This window comes from Hypanus sabinus, chromosome 2 (genome assembly GCF_030144855.1).
Source record: "Hypanus sabinus isolate sHypSab1 chromosome 2, sHypSab1.hap1, whole genome shotgun sequence".
NCBI lineage: Eukaryota > Metazoa > Chordata > Chondrichthyes > Myliobatiformes > Dasyatidae > Hypanus > Hypanus sabinus.
In genome coordinates this window covers 182,531,431-182,556,949 of record NC_082707.1, presented here as the reverse complement: position 1 = coordinate 182,556,949, position 25,519 = coordinate 182,531,431, and the positions used below count along the sequence as shown (strand labels likewise).

Genomic DNA, 25,519 nt, shown 5'->3' with positions numbered 1-25,519 from the left:
TCAGATACATCCGCCCCCAGACTCAGATACAACCCCCACCAGACTCAGATACAACCCCACCCAGACAGATACAATCACCCCCCCCGACTCAGATACATCCCCCCCAGACTCAGATACATTCCGCCCCCAGACTCAGATACATCCCCCCCCAGACTCAGATACATCCCCCCCAGACTCAGATACATCCCCCCAGACTCAGATACAATCCCCCCAAAACTCAAACAGATACATCCCCCCAGACTCAGATACATCCCCCCCCCAGACTCAGATACAACCCCCCCAGACTCAGATACATCCCCCCCCCAGACTCAGATACATCCCCCCAGACTCAGATACATCCCCCCCCAGACTCAGATACATCCCCCCAGACTCAGACACATCCCCCCCCAGACTCAGATACAACCCCCCCCAGACTCAGATACAACCCCCCCAGACTCAGATACAACCCCCCCAGACTCAGATACATCACCCCCAGACTCAGCTACATCCCCCCCCAAAACTCAGATACATCCCCCCCCAGACTCAGATACATCCCCCCAGACTCAGATACATCCCCCCCCAGACTCAGATACATCCCCCCCCAGACTCAGATACATCCCCCCAGACTCAGATACATCCCCCCCCAGACTCAGATACAACCCCCCCCAGACTCAGATACATCCCCCCCAGACTCAGATACAACCCCCCCAGACTCAGATACATCACCCCCAGACTCAGCTACATCCCCCCCCAAAACTCAGATACATCCCCCCCAGACTCAGATACAACCCCCCCAGACTCAGATACAATCCCCCCAGACTCAGATACAACACCCCCAGACTCTGATACATCCCCCCCAGACTCAGATACAACCCCCCCAGACTCAGATACAATCCCCCCAGACTCAGATACATCCCCCCCAGACTCAGATACAACCCCCCCAGACTCAGATACAACCCCCCCAGACTCAGATACAACACCCCCAGACTCAGATACAACACCCCCAGACTCTGATACATCCCCCCCAGACTCAGATACATCCCCCCCAGACTCTGATACATCCCCCCCAGACTCAGATACAACCCCCCCAGACTCAGATACATCCCCCCCAGACTCAGATACAACCCCCCCAGACTCAGATACAATCCCCCCAGACTCAGATACAACACCCCCAGACTCTGATACATCCCCCCCAGACTCAGATACAACCCCCCCAGACTCAGATACATCCCCCCAGACTCAGATACATCCCCCCCAGACTCAGATACATCCCCCCCGACTCAGATACATCCCCCCCCAGACTCAGATACATCCCCCCCAGACTCAGATACATCCCCCCCGACTCAGATACAACCCTCCCAGACTCAGATACATCCCCCCCAGACTCAGATACATCCCCCCCGACTCAGATACATCCCCCCCCAGACTCAGATACATCCCCCCCAGACTCAGATACATCCCCCCCGACTCAGATACAACCCTCCCAGACTCAGATACATCCCCCCCAGACTCAGATACATCCCCCCCCAGACTCAGATACAACCCTCCCAGACTCAGATACATCCCCCCCAGACTCAGATACATCCCCCTCAGACTCAGATACATCCCCCCCAGACTCAGATACATCCCCCTCAGACTCAGATACATCCCCCCCGACTCAGATACAACCCTCCCAGACTCAGATACATCCCCCCCAGACTGAGATACATCCCCCCAGACTCAGATACATCCCCCTCAGACTCAGATACAATCCCCCCCAGACTGAGATACATTCCCCCAGACTGAGATACATCCCCCCAAGACTCAGATACATCCCCCCAGACTCAGATACATCCCCCCCAGACTCAGATACATCCCCCCCGACTCAGATACATCCCCCCCCAGACTCAGATACATCCCCCCCAGACTCAGATACATCCCCCCCGACTCAGATACAACCCTCCCAGACTCAGATACATCCCCCCCAGACTCAGATACATCCCCCCCGACTCAGATACATCCCCCCCCAGACTCAGATACATCCCCCCCAGACTCAGATACATCCCCCCCGACTCAGATACAACCCTCCCAGACTCAGATACATCCCCCCCAGACTCAGATACATCCCCCCCCAGACTCAGATACATCCCCCCCAGACTCAGATACATCCCCCCCGACTCAGATACAACCCTCCCAGACTCAGATACATCCCCCCCAGACTCAGATACAACCCTCCCAGACTCAGATACATCCCCCCCAGACTCAGATACATCCCCCTCAGACTCAGATACATCCCCCCCAGACTCAGATACATCCCCCTCAGACTCAGATACATCCCCCCCGACTCAGATTCAACCCTCCCAGACTCAGATACATCCCCCCCAGACTGAGATACATCCCCCCAGACTCAGATACATCCCCCTCAGACTCAGATACAATCCCCCCCAGACTGAGATACATCCCCCCAAGACTCAGATACATCCCCCCAAGACTCAGATACATCCCCCCAGACTCAGATACAACCACCCCAGACTCAGATACAACCCCCCCAGACTCAGATACAAACCCCCCCAGACTCAGATACATCCCCCCCGACTCAGATACAACCCCCCCAGACTCAGATACATCCCCCCCAGACTCAGATACATTCCGCCCCCAGACTCAGATACATTCCCCCAGACTCAGATACAACCCCCACCAGACTCAGATACATCCCTCCCCAGACTCAGATACATTCCGCCCCCAGACTCAGATACATTCCCCCAGACTCAGATACAATCCCCCCAGACTCAGATACATCCCCCCCAGACTCAAACAGATACATCCCCCAAGTCGTTGGGCTGATCAACACCTCCACTCACTAACCCGGCCCATCTCCACTACTTTATCATTTGCTATCAGAGTCATCTTATGTACTGCAGGCTAGAGTCACTTTATGTACAAACGTTTGTACAACACACAGAATCAGTCTATATAGATATGAGCTAACCCTATGTCTTTAGATTTATCGTGTTTTTATTGAGTTCTTTACTCTTGTGTTTGTTTAAAACCTGTGTCAAATCTGGAGCAACAATCATTTTGTAAACAGAAGGAATTCTGCAGGAGCTGGAAATCCAGCTATTTGTGTGTGTTGCTAACAATCATTTTTGACAAATGACAACAACCAATATTCAACCCTGAACCTTCAACCTGTCCAGGAAACAGAGGTAGGTTTTATTTAATCCACAGAGAGTGGCGGATGCATGGAATTGGGTAGAGGGCTGAAGAAGGAATCTGTTAGGAGATTGTGAAACTGGGTGAGGGGGTGAGACAGCCCTTCTACTGATCACCTGCCAGCTTTTTACTTCAATCCCAGCCTCTCCCCTCACCAGCCCTCACCCATCATCTGCCAGTTTGAACTCCTCCCCTCCCCCACCTTTCTATTCCGGTTTCTTCCCCCCCACACAGCCCTGAAGGAAGGTCTCCCCTCCATTGACGCTGCCTGAGCAGCTGTGTCTGCTGCTCAATATCTCTTGTGCCTCTGTGCAGTCGGTGTGAGGGGTCCTGGCTTTATTTTGAAAGGTGTGCAAAGGGCAGGTAGAGCTACACAGACGCAATACTCACGTAGCCATCCTCCAGGAATTTCAGGGCTCGGGCAATGTTGTTCAGCCGGAAAATCCGATGCCTTGAGTGCTTGTACTGGTGCATCTGAACAAAGAAAGAAGGCATTGGTCAGCCGGTGCAGGCAGGAATGGCCAGCTGCCAATCTACAGTTATACCCATGGCTCACTGGTTTATGCCAGGTATTGGTCAGCAGATGCAGGCAGGAATGGCCAGCTGCCAATCTACAGTTATACTCATGGCTCACTGGTTTATGCCAGGTATTGGTCAGCAGATGCAGGCAGGAATGGCCAGCTGCCAATCTACAGTTATACCCATGGCTTGCTGGTTTATGCCAGGTATTGGTCAGCAGATGCAGGCAGGAATGGCCAGCTGCCAATCTACAGTTATACTCATGGCTCACTGGTTTATGCCAGGTATTGGTCAGCAGATGCAGGCAGTAACGGTCAGCTGCCAATCTACAGTTATACCCATGGCTCACTGGTTTATGCCAGGTATTGGTCAGCAGATGCAGGCAGGAATGGCCAGCTGCCAATCTACAGTTATACCCATGGCTCACTGGTTTATGCCAGGCATGGGGCAACACCAGTTGGTGTCTGTAAGGAGTTTGTACGCTCTCTCTGTGACCGTGTGGGTTTCCTGAGGGGGTCCCGGTTTCCTCCCACATCCCAAGGATGTACGGGTAAGGATGCGCTAAGTTGGTGCTGGAAGCAGGACACTTCTGGGCTGAGCCCAGCACATTTCAGACCGAGCTGGTTATTGACTCACGATACATTTCACTGTACGTTTCAATGTACATGTCACAAATAAAGTTGATCTTTCATCTTTTCCTTATCACTCAAGCCCCCCCAGTTTGAGAGTGACACTCTCATATCGCTTCCCACCACCATATGCTCTGCCTGTGACCATGTAGATTTCCTCCAGGAGCTCCGGTTTCCTCCCACATCCCAAAGACGTACGGGTTAATAACTTAATTGGTCACGAGTGTAATTGGGCAGCACGGGGTCATTAGGCCAGAGGGTCTGTAACTGTGTTGTATCTCTGAACCTCCCATCCTTGGACATTCTCGCTTCACTATGTCCCACTGTTACCCGAGTTTCCAGTGAGAACTCGTCACCTCGCTGTGATCCTGCACTTTGTTAACTGCACTTTCTTTTCAATGGCTTTTACATTTTATTCTGACTTGTTACAGTTTTCCCTCGTCCTGACTGCATGCACTGTGTAATGATCGGCTCTGTGAACAGTTTACAGGACAAGCTTTTCACTGTTTATGAGCTCGTGATAATAATATACCAACATCAATGCTGCCCTTTCTCTGTAGCTGTAACGCTATACCCTGCTTTTGTTCCTTTCCCTTTTCTACCAACGGATGTACTTATAATGTACTGCACTGGCACACAAACAAAACCTTTTCCACAAGACAGTGAGCAGAATTGGGCCAGTCTGCCCTGCTGTTCCATCATGGCTGGTTTATTCTCCCTCTCAACCCTGTTCCCCTGCCTTCTCTCCATAACCTCCAACACCGTTACTAACCAAAATCTTGTCAAGCTTTGTTTTAAATATACCCAACTGCTTGGCCTCCACAGATTTACCACCAGAGAAATTCCTCCTCATTCCTGTGCTAAAGGCATGCCTTTCTATGGTGAGGCTGTGTCCTCTGGTCCTAGACCCTCCCACTATAGGAAACATCCTCTCCATATCCATTCTATCTGTGCCCTCTGTTCCTAGACCCTCCCACTATAGGAAACATCCTCTCCATATCCATTCTATCTGTGCCCTCTGGTCCTAGACCCTCCCACTATAGGAAACATCCTCTCCATATCCATTCTATCTGTGCCCTCTGGTCCTAGACCCTCCCACTATAGGAAACATCCTCTCCATATCCATTCTATCTGTGCCCTCTGGTCCTAGACCCTCCCACTATAGGAAACATCCTCTCCATGTCCATTCTATCTTTGCCCTCTGGTCCTAGACCCTCCCACTATAGGAAACATCCTCTCCATATCCATTCTATCTGTGCCCTCTGGTCCTAGACCCTCCCACTATAGGAAACATCCTCTCCATATCCATTCTATCTGTGCCCTCTGGTCCTAGACCCTCCCACTATAGGAAACATCCTCTCCATATCCATTCTATCTGTGCCCTCTGGTCCTAGACCCTCCCACTATAGGAAACATCCTCTCCATATCCATTCTATCTGTGCCCTCTGGTCCTAGACCCTCCCACTATAGGAAACATCCTCTCCATATCCATTCTATCTGTGCCCTCTGGTCCTAGACCCTCCCACTATAGGAAACATCCTCTCCATATCCATTCTATCTGTGCCCTCTGGTCCTAGACCCTCCCACTATAGGAAACATCCTCTCCATATCCATTCTATCTGTGCCCTCTGGTCCTAGACCCTCCCACTATAGGAAACATCCTCTCCATATCCATTCTATCTAGGCTTTCCAGTATTCACTAGGTTTCAACGAGATCCCCCCTCATTCTTCTAAACTCCAATGAGAACAGGTCCAGAGCATTCAAATGCGCGAGATTTTAATCCTTTCATTCCTGGGATCATTCTCATGAATCTCCTGTGGACCCTCTCCGATGCCAGCACATCCTTTACTGGGGAAGAGGCCCAAATCTCGGGATATGCGACAAAAATGAACTAACTAATCAGAAGAACATTTGAAGGAACAGAGCAGTGAATGACGAGGTGCAGCAATAACCTTACCAGTTTGTGTCCAGACAACACCTCCAGCAGAGCCATCAGCACCTTCCCATCTTGCATGTCACGGAACAGATCTCTCACCTCCAGCGGTGGTTTGCACTGAGAGGGGTCAAACAGAGCAGGGCAGGAAATGAGCAAACCTGGGCAGAACAGTCACATGCACGTACACACACGAGATGGGGAAATCATTCCACTGGCTGGGACAACGGGGAGAGCTGGGATAGCATTCCATGACTCCAGAGGTCGGAGGCCAGAAGAATGGGCCAGGGACTGGTGGTTGGGGCCTGATGTCTGTGAGTTTGAGTTTGTGGTCCAGGACTGGAGGCTCAGAGGCAGCCTGTCCAGGGATGAAGACCTGTCTCTGTGTGGGGAGGTGAATGAGTGGGGAAAGTAGCTTGATTTGTTCTGATCTGTTGTTGCCTCGTCTAGTCCCGTCCCGTCACCTTTGCCTCATCCCGTCCCATCCCATCCCGTCGCCTCGTCCTGTCCTGCTGTCTTGTTTGCTTTGTTGAGTTGTTGTTGCTGCTGCTTGTGTTGTTCAGCTGAACCTCGTGGGCTGCTATGTCACGCAGTTAATGGGATGTGTAAATATTTGAAGTGCAGCAAAATAAATAAGCAGGATTAAGAGGGAAAGTTCGTCCTCACCCTTTCCAAGTGGAAGTTGATCCATCGCGTAAACGTCCTCTTCTGTGTCCTGACTCGTTCAACTGAAGAGACACAGGGAACACAGTCAGTCTTCAGCACGAAGGTTTGAAGATTAGCTTTATACGTCCCGTGTACATTGAAACATCAAGACATACAGTGAAATCTGCGTCCATGACCAACACATTGCAGGAACATGCGGGGGGGGGGGGGGGGGCAGCTTGCAAATGTCACCAGGCTCCCAGCGCCAACATAACATGCCTATAACTTACTAACCCTAACCCACGCATTATTGGAATGTGGGAGGAAACCCAGTCACGGGAGAACGTACAAACTCCTTACACACGGTGACAGAACTGAACCCGGGTCACTGGCACTGCAAAGAGTTATGTCAACTGCTGCGCTACTGTGTCCCAAAGACGTACATTGATTGAACACACCGGTCTGGTTGGGAACTCCTGTGGCCTTGCCCATTGCAGCACAACTGTGGCTGGCCTGGTTAGCGAAGGGTGACCTCACTCTAACCCACATTAACGTTTCCACTTATCCTGACCTTGGTTTATCACACCACGAGGGACCTGGCTAAGGTGGATGGTCACAACCTTTTCCCCAGGGTAGGGGAATCGAAACCGAGAGGTCAGAAGTTCAAGGTGAGAGAGGAAAGATTTAAAACTGATCATCAAAGGGATAACTTCTTCACACAGAGGATGGTGTTTCCATGGAACGAACTGCCAAAGGAAGTGGGCAGAAGAGGGTACAATTACATTATTTAAAAAGCACCTGGACAGGTACATGGATACAAAAGGTTTAGAAGGATATGGGCCTGGCTTAGAGAGTATTTTTGTGGGTGTGAGCGAGTTAGACTGGGCTTGTATTACTTAATGACAACGTGTTGGGCAGCAATTCATCAGGAGCTCGCGTGGACCAAGGTGGTTATCGTACTAATAGTTTAGCTGACCCAAGGAGAAAATACTTTGTAAAAGTAAAACAGAAAATGCAGAGTTGTGAACACAGCTCAGCACATCATGGGAACCAGCCTCTGCCCATGAATTCTATCCACACCTCCTGCTACCTCGGTAAAGCAGCCAGCATCATCAAAGACCCCACCCAACTCAGACATTCTATCTTCTACCAAAACAGACTGAATGGAGGGAGGATGCTTCCTCCGGATGAGGTTTCAAGGACCAGGAGTCACTCCATAAAGCCAGAGAAGATATTTGGGAATTCTTTTGCGAATTCCCTATCCTGGAGGTCTGTGGAGGCTCACTCACTGGACTTGTTCAGATGTGGAATCAAAGGTATCGGGGGAAATGGAGAGACACAGAAACATAGAAAACCTACAGCACAATACAGGCCCTTCAGCCCACAAAGCTGTGCCGAACATATCCCTACCTTAGAACTACCTAGGCTTTACCCAGAGCCCTCTATTTTTCTAAGCTCCACGTAGCCATCTAGGAGTCTCTTAAAAGACCCTATCGTTTCCTCCTCCACCACTGTCACTGGCAGCCCATTCCACGCACTCACCACTCTTTGCGTAAAATACTTAACCCTGACATCTCCTCTGTACCTACTAACAAGCACTTAAAACTATGCCCTCTTGTGGCAGCCATTTCAGCCCTGGGGGAAAGCCTCTGACTATCCACACGATCAATGCCTCTCATCATCTTGTACACTTCTATCAGGTCACCTCTCATCCTCCGTCACTCCAAAGAGAAAAGGCCAAGTTCACTCATCCTATTCTCATAAGGCATGCTCCCCAATCCAGGCGACATCCTTGTAAAACTCCTCTGCACCCTTTCTATAGTTTCCACGTCCTTCCTGTAGTGAGGTGACCAGAACTGAGCACAGTACTCCAAGTGGGGTCTGACCAGGGTCTTATATAGCTGCAACATTACCTCTCAGCTCTTAAACTCAATCCCATGATTGATGAAGGCCAATGCACTGTATGCCTTCTTAACCACAGAGTCAACCTGCGTAGCATCTTTGGGTGTCCAATGGACTTGGACTTCAAGATCCCTCTGATCCTCCACACTGCCAAGAGTCTTACCATTAATGCTATATTCTGCCATCATATTTGACCTACCAAAATGAACCACTTCACACTTATTTGGGTTGAACTCCATCTGCCACTCCTTAGCCCAGTTTTGCATCCTATCACTGTCCTGCTGTAACCTCTGACAGCCCTCCACACTATCCACAACACCCCTAACCTTTGTGTCATCAGCAAATTTACTAACCCATCCCTCCACTTCCTCATCCAGGTCACTTATAAAAATCGCAAAGAGTAAGGGTCCCAGAACAGATCCTTGAGGCACACCACTGGTCACCGGCCTCCATGCAGAATATGACCCGTCTACAACCACTCTTTGCCTTCTGTGGGCAAGCCAGTTCTGGATCCACAAAGCAATGTCCCCTTGGATCCCATGCCTCCTTACTCTCTCAATAACCCTTGCATGGGTACTTTATCAAATGCCTTGCTGAAATCCATATACACTACATCTACTACTCTAGCTTCATCAGCATGTTTAGTCACATCCTCAAAAAATTCAATCAGGCTCGTAAGGCACGACCTGCCTTTGACAAAGCCATGCTGACTATTCCTAGGGCTTTGCAGAAGATAACCGGAATCAGGTTTTATCACTGACACAATGTAAATTTTTTGTTATGTAGCAGCAGTACAGTGCAAAGACATGAAAATATACTGTATATCATCATCTGAACCCTTAGTGCCTAGATGGCTCATACTGTATATGGTACAATAATAAATCATCATCATGTGCCATGGCATATACCGTGGGCCCATGGCCACGATTGCTCTTGACAAACTTTTGTACGGGGTTTGCTGTTGCCTTCTTCTGGGCAGTGTCTTTACCAGACAGGTGACACCAGCCATGATCAATAGTCTTCAGAGATTGTCTGCCTGGTGCCAGCGGTCACATAACCAGGACTTGTGATCTGCACCGGCTGTTCATATGACCAGCCACCACCTTTTCCAATGGCTTCTGTGACTCTGATTTGGGGGGGGTGGGGGGGGGGTTGATCAAGCAGGTGGTACACCTTGTCCAAGGGTGCCCAGCAGGCTGGCGGAGGGAAGGAATTCCTTTGGTAGAGATGCATCTCCACCAAAAAATAAAAGGGGGCACAAAAAAAGTAGAGGTAGCATTTATGGACCATTCAGAAATCCAATAGCAGATGTCTTCAGGCTCCAGTACCTTCTCCCTGATGGTAATTATGAGAAGAGGATATGCCCCTGATGGTGAGGGTGCTTAATGACTGATGCCACCTTGTTGACACACCGCCTCTTTGAAAGGCGGTCTGTGCTGTTCGTGCATCTCAGTCTTCAACCCTCTGCAGCCCCTCGTGATTCTGTGCATCGGAGAGCGGAAATGGCTAATACGACAGGGCATGATTTTAAGCTGTTTGGAGGAAAGTTATAGAGGCAAGAGGTAGATTTTTATTTACACAGGGTGGTCGTCGTGTGGAACACTGCTAGGGGGTGGTGCTAGAGGCAGATGCATTAGGGACATTTAAGGAACTCCTAGGCACATGGATGATAGGGAAATGGAGGCTCAGTAGTAGTGAGGTGGTAAATTGATCTTAGAAGGTTAAAAGGTCATCACAGCATTGTGGGCCAAAGAGCCTGCGCTGCGCGGTACTGTTCAACGTTCTACTTCCGCCAACACCCCACCACAGTGTGGGTTCTGACAGAATCAGTCAGCACTGCACTCCCAAAGAGACAATCAGCTCCCTACAGACAGTCCGAACTCTTACAACTGACAGTAAAACATTAATAGGTCAGGCTGAAAGTATCATGGAACCATTCCAAAGTAAACACCAGCGTAGAATCACACTCAGTCTACTCTACCTGTACCATATCCAACAGTCCAAGCCTGCTACTTTCTATAACAATCTCTTTTCTCCTACTCAGAAACTGTTTGAATTTGCTTTTGCTATTCAAGTACTGTAGGAAAGAATATCTTGTAGATATGGAATCAGCTGGGAATAATTTGGAAAGGAAAAGCTGAGACACCAGCAGAGGGCAGAGCAAGTCCACCGACAGCAAGTCTGCACGAAATTCTGCAGGTGCTGGAAATCCAGAGCAACACACACAAAATGCTAGAGGAACTCAGCAATTCAGGCAGCATCTATGGAGGGGGAATAAACAGCCAATGTTTTGGGCTGAGACCCTTCATCGGGACTGGAAAGAGAGGGGGGGCAGCAGCCAGGTGGGGGAGGGGGAGGAGTACAAGCTGGCAGGTGATAGGTGAGAGACCAGGTGAGGTGGGAAGGTGTGGTGGGTGGGGGAGATGAAGTAAGAAGCCGGGAGGTGATAGGTGGAAAAGGTAAAGGGCTGAAGAAGGAGGAATCTGATAGGACAGGACAATGGACCATGGAAGAAAGGAAAGGAGAAGGGCTCTAGGGAGAGGTGAAGGACAGGTAAGGAGAAGAGAATGGGGAATGGAAAAAGAGAGGAGGGGGAGGGGGAAGGAAGTACCAGAAGTTTGAGAAATCGATGTTCATGTTGTCAGGTTGGAGGCTACCCAGACAGAATATGAGGTGTTGCTCCCCCAACCTGAGTGTGCGTGGCCTCACCACGACTGACATGCCCAAATAGGAATGGGAACATTCCAGTCTCCCCCCCCACTCATCAAAACATGTCTACTTGTGCGCCAGCTCCCTCTGTTCATGGCGACGATAGGCACAGGGTAACCCAGCTGAGCAATTAATTATCGTACATGGGCAATGTTGGCATGGAAACTGGATTGGGATGAGATTATGCACGTTCCACCCCTCCTCCTCTGGGGACAGTAGGATCTGAGTGTTTTCAGGTACATAGGGATCCCCTATCATTAATTAACACCTCCTCTAACAGTCGTGTACAAGTTTACAATGGGGTCGGCTCACTGCCAGGACCACTGTACTTCATTAATACTGGACAGTTCCACCTCTCCCACACAAGGAATGAAGCAACTCCACCCTCCGGTAACCAGAACCAGGGGTGGCTCTCTCATTATCACATGGCTCGCACCCACTCCCCAAATCCTCCCTCAATCCCCAATAGCTCCCTCACTCCAAAGATCCCCTCACTTTCCCCATTCCCCACAGCTCCCCTCCTTTCCATAGTCCTTTGCTTTTCCCCTTACTTCCCCCCTCCCCCCGCTTTCTCCCTGGATCATCATTCCCAAGAAGTCTTCACTTCTCTCATTCCACCAACTTTTCAGACGCCTTCACTCCCCCCCCCCCCACCCCATCTTCCCCAGACGTCTTAGGAACTACAACACAAAAGAACGGCACTGTCAGGCAGGGGACATCGAACCACTGTCAGGCAGGGGATGTCGAACCACTGTCAGGCAGGGGACGTTGAGGGAACACACACCACTCCTCATCCAGGCATCGGCAGTGGAAAGGGGGAGCAGTTTCAAATTTCTTGGCGTGAACATCTATCCTGGGCCCGACGTGTAAATGCAATTACAAAGAAGGCACAACAGCAGTTGTCTTTCATTAGGAGTTTGTGGCGATTTGGTACGTCACCAAAGACACTCGCAAATTTCTACAGATGTGACGTGGAGCGCATTCTAACTGGTTGCATCAGTGCCTGGTATGGAGAGGTCACCGCACTGGATCGGAAAAAGCTGCAGTAAATTGCAACTCAGCCAGCTCCCTCATGGGCACTCGCCTCCCCTTCAAAAGGTGATGCATCAAAAAGGCAGTGTTCATCATGAAGGACCCCACCACTCAGGTCATGCCCTCTTCTCATTGCTGCCATCGAGGAGGAGGTCCAGGAGCCTGAAGACACACTCTCAAGGTTTCAGGAACAGCTTCTTTCCCTCATGATTTCTGAATGTACAATGAACCCATGAACACTACTTTTTTCTCTCCTTATTTAATCTAATTCTTTTTATATATACACTTCTTGTTGTAATTTATATATTTTTTATTATTATGTACTGCAATGTACTGCTGCTGCAAAACAACAAATTTCACGACATACGCCGGTGATACTAAACCTGATTCGGATTCTGAGGAAAATCTCAAAATGCAGAGGAAATGTTTATGTGTTTAAACTGTTCCCACCACCCTGTCTCCCTGTCACTCCTGAACCAGACTGTCCACTGCCTTTTGGAATTTGTCACTAGCGGTGAGAAGTCAGCAACCGTCCCCCCACAATATCCATCTGTCTGTGTCCAGCGCAAGATGAGGATGCAAATTTCCACACGCACAGTGGGAGCATTCAGACTGGTTAATCACCGCCTCGTGTGGAGGCTCCAGTGCACAGCATCGCAGGAGGCTGCAGAGGGTTGTAGACTGCCAGTCCATCATGGGCACAACCCTCCTCAGCCTCGAGGGCTCTTCCAAAGGTGACGACTCCAGAAGATGGTATCTTATCATTAAGGACCCTCGCCATCCAGTACAAACTCTGTCCTTGCTACCACTATTGGGAAGAGGAACAGGAGCCTGAAGACCCACTCAATGTTTTCGGAATAGCCTCTTCCCCTCTGCCGTTAGGTTTCTAAACCGTCCACAAATACTACCTTACTATCCCTCTTTTGCACTACTTGTTTACACTTTTTATTGTAACCTGTAGTAATTTTGGTGTCTTGTTGCCACAAAACAACACATGAAATGACAATATCTGATTTCACATCATGTCAGTGATGATGAACCTGGTTCCGAATCTGAACGTCAGCAGACAGTGGTTACCTCTCTTATCTTCCCTTTTCCCTTGAGTACAGCACAGTTAGCTGCTACCCCACCGCTCCAGAGACTGGGGTCTGATCCCAATGCTCGGCACTCTCTGTGTGGAGTTTGCACGTTCCCCTTGCGTCTATGTAGGATTCCCCGAGGTGTTCCGGTTTCCCATATCCCAGAGATGTGTGGGTCGATAGGTTAATTGGACACTGTAAATTATGAGTAGTAGAATCTGGGTGGGGAAGGAAACTGATGAGAACGTGAAGCGATAAGTTCTTTACATATAAAGTGGTGGGTGTGTGTGCGCCAGGTAGAGGCAGAGTTAGGGGCATTTGAGAGAGTCTTAGACACATGAGTGAAAGAAAAATGAAGGGCTATGGGGGAGGGAAGAGTTGGATTGCTCTAGGAGTAGGTTAAAAGGTCAGTAGAACATTGCGGGCTGAAGGGCCTGTACTGTGCTGTGATGTACTACGTTCTACAGAGCTCAGAGGAGATTGGTCAGGTTGGTTCAAGGTGACAGTAACTCAAGCATGCGTTACAATGGTGGTGTGCAGAGGGTCTCTGAACTCACAGCACATTGAACCTTCACGTGGATGGGCTACGGCAACAGAAGACCACAAACATACCCTGAGTAGCCACTTCATCAGATAGACCAGGGAGCTAATAACATGGCCACTGAATGCATGTTCTAGCACCTTTTTCACTCTGACTACTGCAGAGTAAGCTGCTGCCCCATGGTTCCACAGACCCAAGTTCGATCCCAACCCCTGGCACTGACTCTCTGAAGTTTGCACGCTTTCCCTGTGAGTTTGTTCTGCTTTCCTCCCACCTCCCAAAGGCGTGTGGGTCGGTGGGTTAACTGACCTCTGTGGGTGGGTGGCAGAATCTGGGGGAGTTGATGGGGAGATAAAAATTATTGAAACTGGAATTAGTGCTGGCCAGATCAGTGTATATGGGAGGCTGACGGCTAGCACAGACTCTGTGGGCTGAAGAGCCTGCTGGAACACTGTCTCTTTGTTGCTGAATGACTCATTACTGCCAGTCGTGTTACCTGTCACTTCTACCAGCCCACATCCAGATCCCTCTACACAAACTGCTTCACTTGCTGCGGAGCTGGAAATGGAATTCAACGTTACCTAAACAACAGCAAACGTCATCTGCTTCTGACTGTCTTAAGGGAAGAATGTTCCATCTGGGGAAGTTAAACCAGGGTAGGATTTTCACAGTGAGCAGCAGGCTGCCAGGGAACATTATGAACAGAGTTCCCTGTAAGTATAAAGTGAAGAGGGGGAAGAGATGGTGGCTTTTCCCACTGGGGCTGGGCGAGATGAGAACTAGAGGTCATATGTCAGGGGTGAAACACTTAAGGGGAACCTGAGGAGAGGCTTCTTCACTCAGAGGGTTGTGAGAGCAAGGAACGAGCTCCAGCGCAAGTGGTGGATGCCAGCTCGATTTCAACACTGAAGGGAAGTCTGGATAGGTACACGGATGGGAGGAGTATGGAGGGCTATGGTCCCGGTGTAGGTCGATGGGACTCGGCAAAGTAACAGTTCAGCATGGACTAGATGGGCTGAAGGGACTGTTTCTGTGCTATGGTGCTCTAGGATTCAAAAATGTCACTGAGTGTTGAAGAACAGATCGTGCTGGGTATCCCGCAAGTGTTAAAACACCTCCAGCACCAATATAGCATTCTATAATTCACTAACCACAACCGCACGTCTTTGTGCGAGGAAACTGGAGAATATCTAAACTCCTCAGTGCTAGTGACAGGAATCAAAACCCATCTTACAACTCCCGCTAAGCGACCTATAAGAGGCACTGGGATTTTATTCCCTGGGGAAGTTGCAGAGCTCTATAGAATTATAGATACGGCATAGATACGGTAAAGTCACAGTACCCAGCTCCCCAAACCCACCTGCAGAGTAGAGGAATCTTAAACAAGATGCACAAATTTAAATCAAGAGGGGAAAGATTTAAAATGGGACCTGAGGGACAACATCTCCCATGCAGAGGGTGGTACAGTAATGCAGCGGTTAGCATAACTAGGTTCAATTTTCACCACTCTTTATAAAGGAGTTTGTACGCTCGCTCTGTGACCGCGTAGGTTTTCTCCAAGTGCTCCAATTTCCTCCCACAAGGTGAGGATTAGTGAATTGTAGGCACCAGAAACATGGTGACACTTGTGGGCTGCCCCCAGCACTATCATCGCCAATCTGATTTGACACAGACAACACATTTTACATTGGACAGCGCTTCTCCCTATAGATGCTGCCTGGCCTGCTGTGTTCCACCAGCATTTTGTGTGTGTTGTTTGAATTTCCAGCATCTGCAGATTTCCTCGTGTTTACATTTTACTGTGTGTTTTGACGTACATGCGAAAATTAAAGCTGATCTTAATCTCTGAACAAGCTGCCAGAGGTGAACACAACATCAATGATCACGGATAAGAAGGGCTTAGAAGCATATGGGCCAAACATCGGCAAATGGGACTAGCTGGAGGACACATCTTGGTTAGCATGCACAAGTTGGGCCGAAGGGCCGATTTCCCTATGATATATCTCTCTGATGCGTTGTACCATCTCTCCCCACTACCTCTCCCTTCCTAGACCCCACCCCCTTCTCTCCTCAACACCGTCATCACTCTACACTTTAACAATCCCTCTTAAGACTTCTCCCCTCTCCTGTGGCTGTGTATACACTCAGCCAGCTGGTGGTGGTGATGTTCACAGTACGTCCCACCGCTGTAGGGGAGAGAACGTCGATCAGGTAAATTTCCAAAACAGTCGGTTGTTGATGTTACAACTGCCCTGTCGCAGAGGATACAGAGAACATTGAACATAGAGCAGTATAGCACCGTACTGGCCCAGATATGCTGGAGGAACTCAGCAGGTCAGGCAGCATTTCTGAAGGGGAATTAGCGGTCAACGTTTGACACTGACTCACAACACAAGTTCTCCAGGGACAATTAAAGGAGGTAACAACTGGTGATCTTACCAGAACCCACATCCTCATTCCTTCCCCTTCTCTCTTTTTCCATTCCTCATTCTTGCTCCCCTCTTACCTCTTCACCTCTCCTCACCTCCCTCTGATGCCCTTCCTCCTTCCCTTTCTCCCATGGTCCACTCTCTTCTTATTCCTTCCTCACAGCCCTTTACCTCTTCCACCTCTCACCTCCCAGGTTCTCTCTTCATACCCCTTCCCCACCCACTGTTCCCCTCACCTATTACCTACCATCTCATCCTCCTTCCCCTCTCCCCATCTTCTTATTCTGGCTTTTGCCCTCTTCCTTTTCAGTCCCGATGAGGGGTCTCAGCCTGACAAACTAGAGAGATTTTGCAGATGCTGGAAATCCAAAGCGACACACACAAAATGTTAGAGGAGATCAGCAGGCCAGGCAGCATCCATGGAGAAGAGTAAATAGTCAATGTTTTGGGCTGAGGCCCTTCATCAGGACTGGTGAAAGGTCTCTGCCTGAAACGGTGACTGTTTACTCTTCTCCATGGATGCTGCCTGGCCTGCTGAATTCCTCCACCATTTTGTGTGCGTTGCTCTGGATTTTCCTCATCTGTAGAATTTCTTGGGTTTACAAAACAGGTCCTTTGGCCCACAATCTGTGCTGAACTTTTAACCTACTCCAAGACCAGTCCAACTTGTACATCTCTCATCCTCCTTCACTCTAAAGAGCCCTTGCTCGCTTAACCTATCTTCATAAAACATGCAAGGTTATTACCCGCTGGGCAATGTCAAGTCAGATTAATTCTGTGGATCTGGAGCTACAATTAGGCTTAGATAAAGGGATGGGTTGAAGTCATTCCGTATTGCAAATGGGAGTAGGTGTGAGCTCCACCCAATCTCAACTGGTAAGGTTAGTTGCTGGTGACTGGGTTTTCTTCGTAGTGGTTCTGGTAAACACAAAGCAAAAGACATCATGGGAGCACCTTTCAAAATCTGAGAGAATACCACCTAAACCGGAGGGCTTGACTGACAGCTAGAAGATTAAATATGAGCTTTATCTGTCACACGTACATCAAAGCCCGTGGTGAAATTCAGTCCGTGGATGCACTGGGGGCCAGCCATAAGTATCACCGAGCTGCTTTCACAACATGGGATGCCCACAACTCACTAATCCCAACCAGTGCGTCTTTGGAACGTGGGAGGAACCCGGAGCATCTGATGGAAACCCACGCGGACTTGGGGCAAATGCACCAACTCTTCACAGACTGCAGCAGGAAGTGAACCCCAATCTTACCGCTGGCACTGTCTGACGTTACACTATGTGCTGTGGACTCAATAGGCAACCTTCCAGACAAAGCTACTCAAGCATTTTCTGATTTTGCATCATCACCCTCATGACATCTGCAGTATGGGGCGGAGACGAAGTGAAAGGCCTGTTTTGCAGACTCTTCATATTAATACACGGCGTGTCGAGGTAGTACAAGGTAAAACAATAACAATACAGAATCACGTGTAAAAGCTACAGGGAAATCTGTATTTCCAGCATCTGCAGTCTGTCTTGCATTCCATGTTTGAGTCATGCACAGTAACAGGCCAGTTGGCCCCCAGTGTCAATGCTAACCCACTGACACTAATCTCATGATAACCTGCATTTGATTTTCTACTCAGAGAAAACAGTGGCCCTTCAGCCCACTGTGTCTGTGCTGGCCATGATGGCAAACTAAACTGGCCTTGTCTGCCAGCATGTGACCCATACCCCTTCATTTCCTGTCCAAATGCACCTCAAACAGTCCTATCTTCCCACCTCTGCATCCACTCTCTCCCTGACAACATGTTCCAGACACCCACCACACTCGCTACCCTGCACATCTCCTTTAAACTTTTCCCCTCTCACCTTAAACCTATGCCCTCTTGTTTTCGACATTTCCACCCTGGGATAAAGAATTGATTTTATTATCACTGACGTGTCATGAAAGGAGTTGTTTGACGGCAGCAGTACCATGCAACACATTATTGAATTGACCGTATTTCTTACATCCTTCACATACATGAGGAGTAAAAATCTTTGTTACGTCTCCAACTGAATGTGCCTTGTGCAACCATAGTAATTTATAACAAATAGAACAGTCAATGTAACATAGAATACACTCAAATCAGTGTGAGTTCATCAGTCTGATGGCCCGGTGGAAGAAGCTGTCCCTGGAGCCTGTTGGTCCTGGATTTTATGCTGTGATACTGCTTTGGTATGGATGGTAGCAGCTGGAATATATTGTGATTGGGATGAATTGGGTTCCCAATGATCCTGTGGGCCTTTTTTTACACACCTGTCTTTGTAAATGTCCTGAATCATAGGAAGTTCACAACTACAGATGTGCTGGGCTGTCCGCACCACTCTCTGCAGAGTCCTGCTAATAAGGGAGGTGCAGTTCCCATACCAGGCAGTTTCGCAGCCAGTCAGGATGCTCTCAATTGTGCCCCTGTAGAAAGTTCTTAGGATTTGGGGGCCCATACCAAGCTTCCTCAACCGTCTGAGGTGAAAGAGGTGCTGTTGTGCTTTTTCATTACACAGCCGGTGAGTACAGACCACGTGAGGTCCTTGGTGATGTGGATGCCCAGGAACTTGAAGCCGTTTACCTTCTCAACCCCAGATCCTTTGCTTTCAATAGGGGTTATCCCATCTCCATTCCTCCTACAATCCACAACCAGCTCCTTTCTTTTTGCAATATTGAGGGAAAGGCTGCTTTCTTGACACCACTGTGTCAGAGAGATGACTTCTTCCCTGTAGGCCATCTTGTTATTGTTTGAGATTAGGTCAATCAAAGTGGTGCCCTCAGCAAATTTAATTAGCAGATTGGAGCTGTGGGTGGCAATACAGTCATGAGTATACAGGGAGTAAAGGAGGGGACTCAGTACGCAGCCCTGAGGGGCTCCTGTATTGAGAGTCAGAGGGTTGGAGGAGAGGGATCCCACTCTTACAACCTGCTGGCAATCTGACAGGAAGTCCAGGATCCAGCTGCAGAAGGCAGGGTGAAGGCTGAGGTCTCAGAGCTTCTTGTTGAGCCTGGATGGAACTGTGGCATTGAATACTGAACTGTATCCAAGATCAGCATTATTACATAAGCATCCTTCTTCTCCAGATGAGTACAACCCAGGAATAAACTAAAAGCAACAATAAGAAAAATAAAATAAACAAGAGCCAGAAGTGAGGTGGTGCTCACGGTCCGTTCAGAAATCTGATGGCAGAGGGTAAAACGCTGTTACTAAAACATTGAGTGTATGTCTTTAGGCTCCAGTACCTCCACCCTGATGGTAGTAATGAGAAGAGGACATGTTGAGGGTTGTAACGATGGATCTTGCAGTATCACCTGTTGAAGATGCCTCGATGGTGGGGAGGGAGTGCTCACGATGGACCTGCCTGAGTAAGCAATCCACTGCAGTTATTTTCTGATCCTGTGCAGTGGTCCCTCTGTACCAGACGCTGATGCAACCAGTTAGAATGTACATCTGCAGAGGTTTCTGATATCTACCCTATCTACATCGCTCATAATTTTATAAACTTCTGTTAGGTCTCTCCCTAGCCACTACCACTGCGGAGAAAACAGCCCAAGTTTGTCTGACCTCTCCTGATGGCTCATACCCTCTAATCCAGGCAGCAGCTTGGTGAATTTCCCCTGCACTCTCTCCAAAGCCTCCGTGTCCTTCCTGTGATGGGCCAACCAAACCTACACACGTTTCTCCAAATGTGTCCGAACAACTGATTTATAGAGCTGCAACTTACGTCCTGACTCCTGTAGTCAACGCCGACTCCAATGATGGCCAGCATGCTGTTCGCCTTCTTTACTTCCCTGTCTACTGTGCAATTTGACAACTTAAAGCTTGTGAGAGCATTCACCTAACCACTCCCTGTGTGGAAGAGCAGCAGATTTTCTGCTTCTGCCCTGCAGCTGTAGTGTGGAATGGCATTTACTATTTTGGTTGGGATGGGCGCTGCAAGAATGCACTTCCTTTTGTTTCTGGTAATTTGAAGCAATTCTTTTCTGGGTGCGACCAAGTCCACAACAATAATGAGTTACTCATGTTCATGCAGCCTGGAGTTCGTTGAGAAATAAAGATTCTTGGGTGCACAACCTTGCATTAACCTCCTGGGACACATCCAACAGTTGGCAGCCCGTTCCCCAGCATTGTTCTGACATCCCCTGGCAGACAGCCCATCTGTTCGTAACAATGACACCTCTTTGCCAATGCCACGCCCTGCCACGAGAGGAAGAAAGGCCCCTGATAAGGGACTGGAAGCGGTACCTTCTCTAGGTCAGATATTTGGGGCTTCCACTACAAGAGCCAAAAGAAACTTATTCCAGAACAGAACATAGAACAGTGCGCAGCTTACAAATCTTCTAAATATACTTCTTCTGAACTATTTCTACACTTTGAATCTGACCTGTTAACATAGAACAGTGGCACAGTGCAGGCCCTTCAGCCCACAATGTTGTGTCAACCTTTTAACCGGCTCCAAGATCAACCTCACCGTGGCCTCCCGCATAGCCCTCTGTCCGGGTGACAGTCACTGCAACACTTCAGTGCCAGCAAACAGAACGGGGTTTAGTCCTGCTGCTGTCGGTAAGGAGTTTGTACGTTCTCCCTGTGACTGTGTGACTTCCCACATTCCAAAACAAAGACTTGGGTTTAGGCTTAGTAGGCTGTGGGTATGCTATGTTGGCACCAGAAACAGGCTGCCCCACCGGCTCATCATCGGACTGTGTTGGCACCGGAAACAGGCTGCCCCACCAGCTCATCATCGGACTGTGTTGCCACCGGAAACAGGCTGCCCCACCAGCACATCATCGGACTGTGTTGCCACCGGAAACAGGCTGCCCCACCAGCTCATCATCGGACTGTGTTGGCACCAGAAACAGGCTGCCCCACCAGCACATCATCGGACTGTGTTGGCACCGGAAACAGGCTGCCCCACCAGCTCATCATCGGACTGTGTTGGCACCAGAAACAGGCTGCCCCACCAGCTCATCATCGGACTGTGTTGCCACCGGAAACAGGCTGCCCCACCAGCACATCATCGGACTGTGTTGCCACCGGAAACAGGCTGCCCCACCAGCTCATCATCGGACTGTGCTGGCACCAGAAACAGGCTGCCCCACCAGCTCATCATCGGACTGTGCTGGCACCAGAAACAGGCTGCCCCACCAGCTCATCATCGGACTGTGTTGGCACCGGAAACAGGCTGCCCCACCAGCTCATCATCGGACTGTGTTGCCACCGGAAACAGGCTGCCCCACCAGCTCATCATCGGACTGTGTTGGCACCAGAAACAGGCTGCCCCACCAGCACATCATCGGACTGTGTTGCCACCGGAAACAGGCTGCCCCACCAGCTCATCATCGGACTGTGTTGCCACCGGAAACAGGCTGCCCCACCAGCACATCATCGGACTGTGTTGCCACCGGAAACAGGCTGCCCCACCAGCTCATCATCGGACTGTGTTGGCACCAGAAACAGGCTGCCCCACCAGCACATCATCGGACTGTGTTGGCACCGGAAACAGGCTGCCCCACCAGCACATCATCGGATTGTGTTGGCACCAGAAACAGGCTGCCCCACCAGCACATCATCGGACTGTGTTGGCACCAGAAACAGGCTGCCCCACCAGCTCATCATCGGACTGTGTTGCCACTGGAAACAGGCTGCCCCACCAACTCATCATCGGACTGTGTTGCCACCGGAAACAGGCTGCCCCACCAGCACATCATCGGACTGTGTTGGCACCAGAAACAGGCTGCCCCACCAACTCATCATCGGACTGTGTTGCCACCGGAAACAGGCTGCCCCACCAGCTCATCATCGGACTGTGTTGCCACCGGAAACAGGCTGCCCCACCAGCTCATCATCGGACTGTGTTGGCACCGGAAACAGGCTGCCCCACCAGCTCATCATCGGACTGTGTTGCCACCGGAAACAGGCTGCCCCACCAGCTCATCCTCGGACTGTGTTGGTCACTGACACAAAAATAATGCATTTCATTGTATGCTTTGAGATGTGGATGTAAATGTAACAAATAAATCTAAACTTTGTTTTTCTTTCATCCATGTGCCTGTCTAAAAAGTCTCTTAAGATCACTAATGTATCTGTCTGTACCACCACCCCAGTAGCATGTTCCACACCCACCACTCTAAAAAAAACTATTGAAGTTTATAGAGTTAGATTTTATAGAGCTTTATAGAGTTAGTGTTTTATAGAGCTGCAATGTTACCTCACAGCTCTTGAACATAAGCCCTTGACTAATGAAGGCCAACACACCGTACACCTTCTTAACCACCCCATCAACCTACATCATCCCAGACTTCCCTCCAATTACCTTGAAATGACATTTTCACCTTGTGTAAATCATCCCTGTCCTGGGAAAGAGTCCCTGGCTGTCCACTCTATCTATACCCCTTCTCATCTTGTATACTTTTATCAAGTCACCTCCCAGCCTCTTCCACTCCAAAGAGGAAAGCCCCAGCTCACTCAACCTGCCTTTATATGACATGCCCTTTAACCCAGGAGGCGTCCTGGTAAATCTGCCCTGCACCCTTTCTTAAGCTTTCACATCCTTCCTATAATGAGACGCCACAATACTCCAAGTGTGGTCTAACCAGAGTTTCTTAGAGCTATTGAGGTCTACAAAGTTAGATTTGATAGAGCTTTACAGAGTTACAGTGTTTTATAGAGCTGCAATATTACCTCACAGCTCTTGAACTGATGAAGGCCAACACACCATATGCCTTCTCAACCACCCCATCAACTTGTGTGGTAACTTTGAGGACTCCAGGGACATGGATCCCGAGATCCCCCCGTTGCTCTAGGAATCCTACCGACCTGCTTGATTTTGTAACGTCTCACAGTACTCCTCCCAAAGCAGTAAGGTCATAGAGAGATAGAGCAGGGAAACAGGCCCAATCAGCCACCCATTCAATATTCACCCACACAATCCACCCCTGATTCTGTTCCTCACCCACACACAGGGGGAAATTGATAGTGACTGGTTAACCTAACTAACTGGCCCACACAGCTTTGGGATGTGGGAGGAACTGGAGCAGTCTGGGGAAACCCAGACAGCGAGGAGGAGAACAGAAAAGCTGCACACAGACAGCACTCGAGGTCAGGACCTCTGGCACCGTGAGGCCTACCCACTGCCTCATCACAGGAAGGCACCTGGCCTCACTTACTCTGCCCCTTGCTTTTCAAGCTCACATCATTCCAACTGCACCTCGGGCAGGGAAAGGGGAGAGAAATCCGAGATGGCATTTTAAACACCTCAGTGATGACACAAGATGGTAGGCAGAAAGTGGGAGAAACCAAAGGAGAAGTTGTTCAGACTCCAGCAGGTGGAGAAGAAAGTTAGTAGACTACATTGGTTTGCTTTAGGTACAAGAAGGAATTTTACAGCCCCAAGGCCTTCCTGATGGGGTGTGAAAGTACACTGGCAACAAACATAGAATGTAGTACAATGCAGCACAGGCCCGTTGGCCCGCAATGTCTATGCCAAACACGAGGCTAAATCAAACCAATTCTCCTCTGCCTGCACATGATGCACATTCTACCATTCCCTGCAAATCACGTGTCTGTCCAAAAGCCTCTGTTGTACTGCCTTCCTGGCAGCCCATTCCAGACCCAATATTCCTCCCAGCACAGCCTTCCCCACCATCCAGTTCATCCTCAGGCAGGCAGCATCCATCATCAAGGACCCTCCCCACCCAGGACATGCCCTGTCCTCGTTACTACCAACAGGGAAGAGGTACAGGAGCCCTGAAGATACACACTCAACGATTCTGAAATAACTTCTTCAGATTCATTTATTTATCACACGGTGAAAAATGCTCTCTGCATTAACAGCCAACCCACCTGGAGAACATGCTGGGGGCAGCCCACAAGTGTCGCTACTCATACCGGGGGGTCACGATGTTCAGCAGAACCACACAAGCAGCAACAGGAAAGCAAACCCCATTCCTCCCTCCCACCCACACGTGGGCAGTCCTCCAACGCCAGGGCAGGCTGAATCTGATTCGCTGGGCCTTCGACTTTCCCAGCAAACTCACAGAGCCAGGCTTCAGCCATTAAGCCTCGACTTCCAGATTCCGATTGATCTTTGGGCTTCAATACTCAGCATCAAACAAAATCTCACCAATAATGACAACAAAGGACCTCAAACACCAGGCCTTGAACTCCAGACTCACTGATAACAGGATAACTCCATTGTCAGATATCTGAACAGTCCATGAACAATACCTCACTATTCCACCATTTCATAACGTGTTAACTTATAAACTTGCAGTACCGCTGTCACAAAACAAATTTCTCAACATTGCGGGCATGCTACGTTGGTGCCAGAATGTGAGATAACACTTGCGGGCTGCCCCCAGCACTTGGGTGCGGTGGCTGTTAACGCAAATGGGATATTCCACTCTACGCTTCGACACATGTGACAAATTAACTCGAATCTTGATATGCAATGTTCTGCCTTGTTCTGCCGAGCACTGTGGGAATGCTACTGGTGGCGGAGTGTGCAGCAAGAGTGGCGGGTTGCCATCGGTGTGTTGAAATGCAAACGAGGCATTTCACCGCGTGCTTGGACTGACATGTGACTAGTAAATGTATATCTGAATCTGATACGACATTATACGAATCTGATGATCACCTGGACCAAGGTTAAGCAGAACAACAGGATCATCAGCTCAGCTGCTCCAGGCCTCGGCAGACAGGGCAGAAACCTTGTCATAGTGAAGCACAGACCATTGTAATCCCTAAAGACGCTCTGCACTGCACATGAGAATTCTTTACCCATCCAGAAACTACTCGCCGCCAACACTGTTCGTGCAGAAGACCCTTCTCCGGACAAAATACACAAGACCATAAGGCACAAGAGCAGAACTAGGCCATTCTGCCCATAGAGTTTATAGAAGGGGT

At 49.4% G+C, this 25,519-nt stretch overlaps 1 protein-coding gene across 2 annotated transcripts in view; it reads right to left on the bottom strand.

Moving 5' to 3' along the window:
- Positions 1 to 25,519, bottom strand: part of LOC132388551 (calmin-like) — an 87,219-nt gene that overhangs the window by 33,825 nt on the left and 27,875 nt on the right. For both annotated transcript variants that reach the window (XM_059960928.1, XM_059960935.1), the window contains 3 exons: positions 6,920 to 6,981; positions 6,278 to 6,373; positions 3,562 to 3,645 (listed from right to left, as the gene is read on the bottom strand). In XM_059960928.1, the coding sequence (XP_059816911.1) occupies positions 3,562 to 3,645; positions 6,278 to 6,373; positions 6,920 to 6,981 (242 nt within the window). The remainder of the gene's footprint in view (positions 1 to 3,561; positions 3,646 to 6,277; positions 6,374 to 6,919; positions 6,982 to 25,519) is intronic.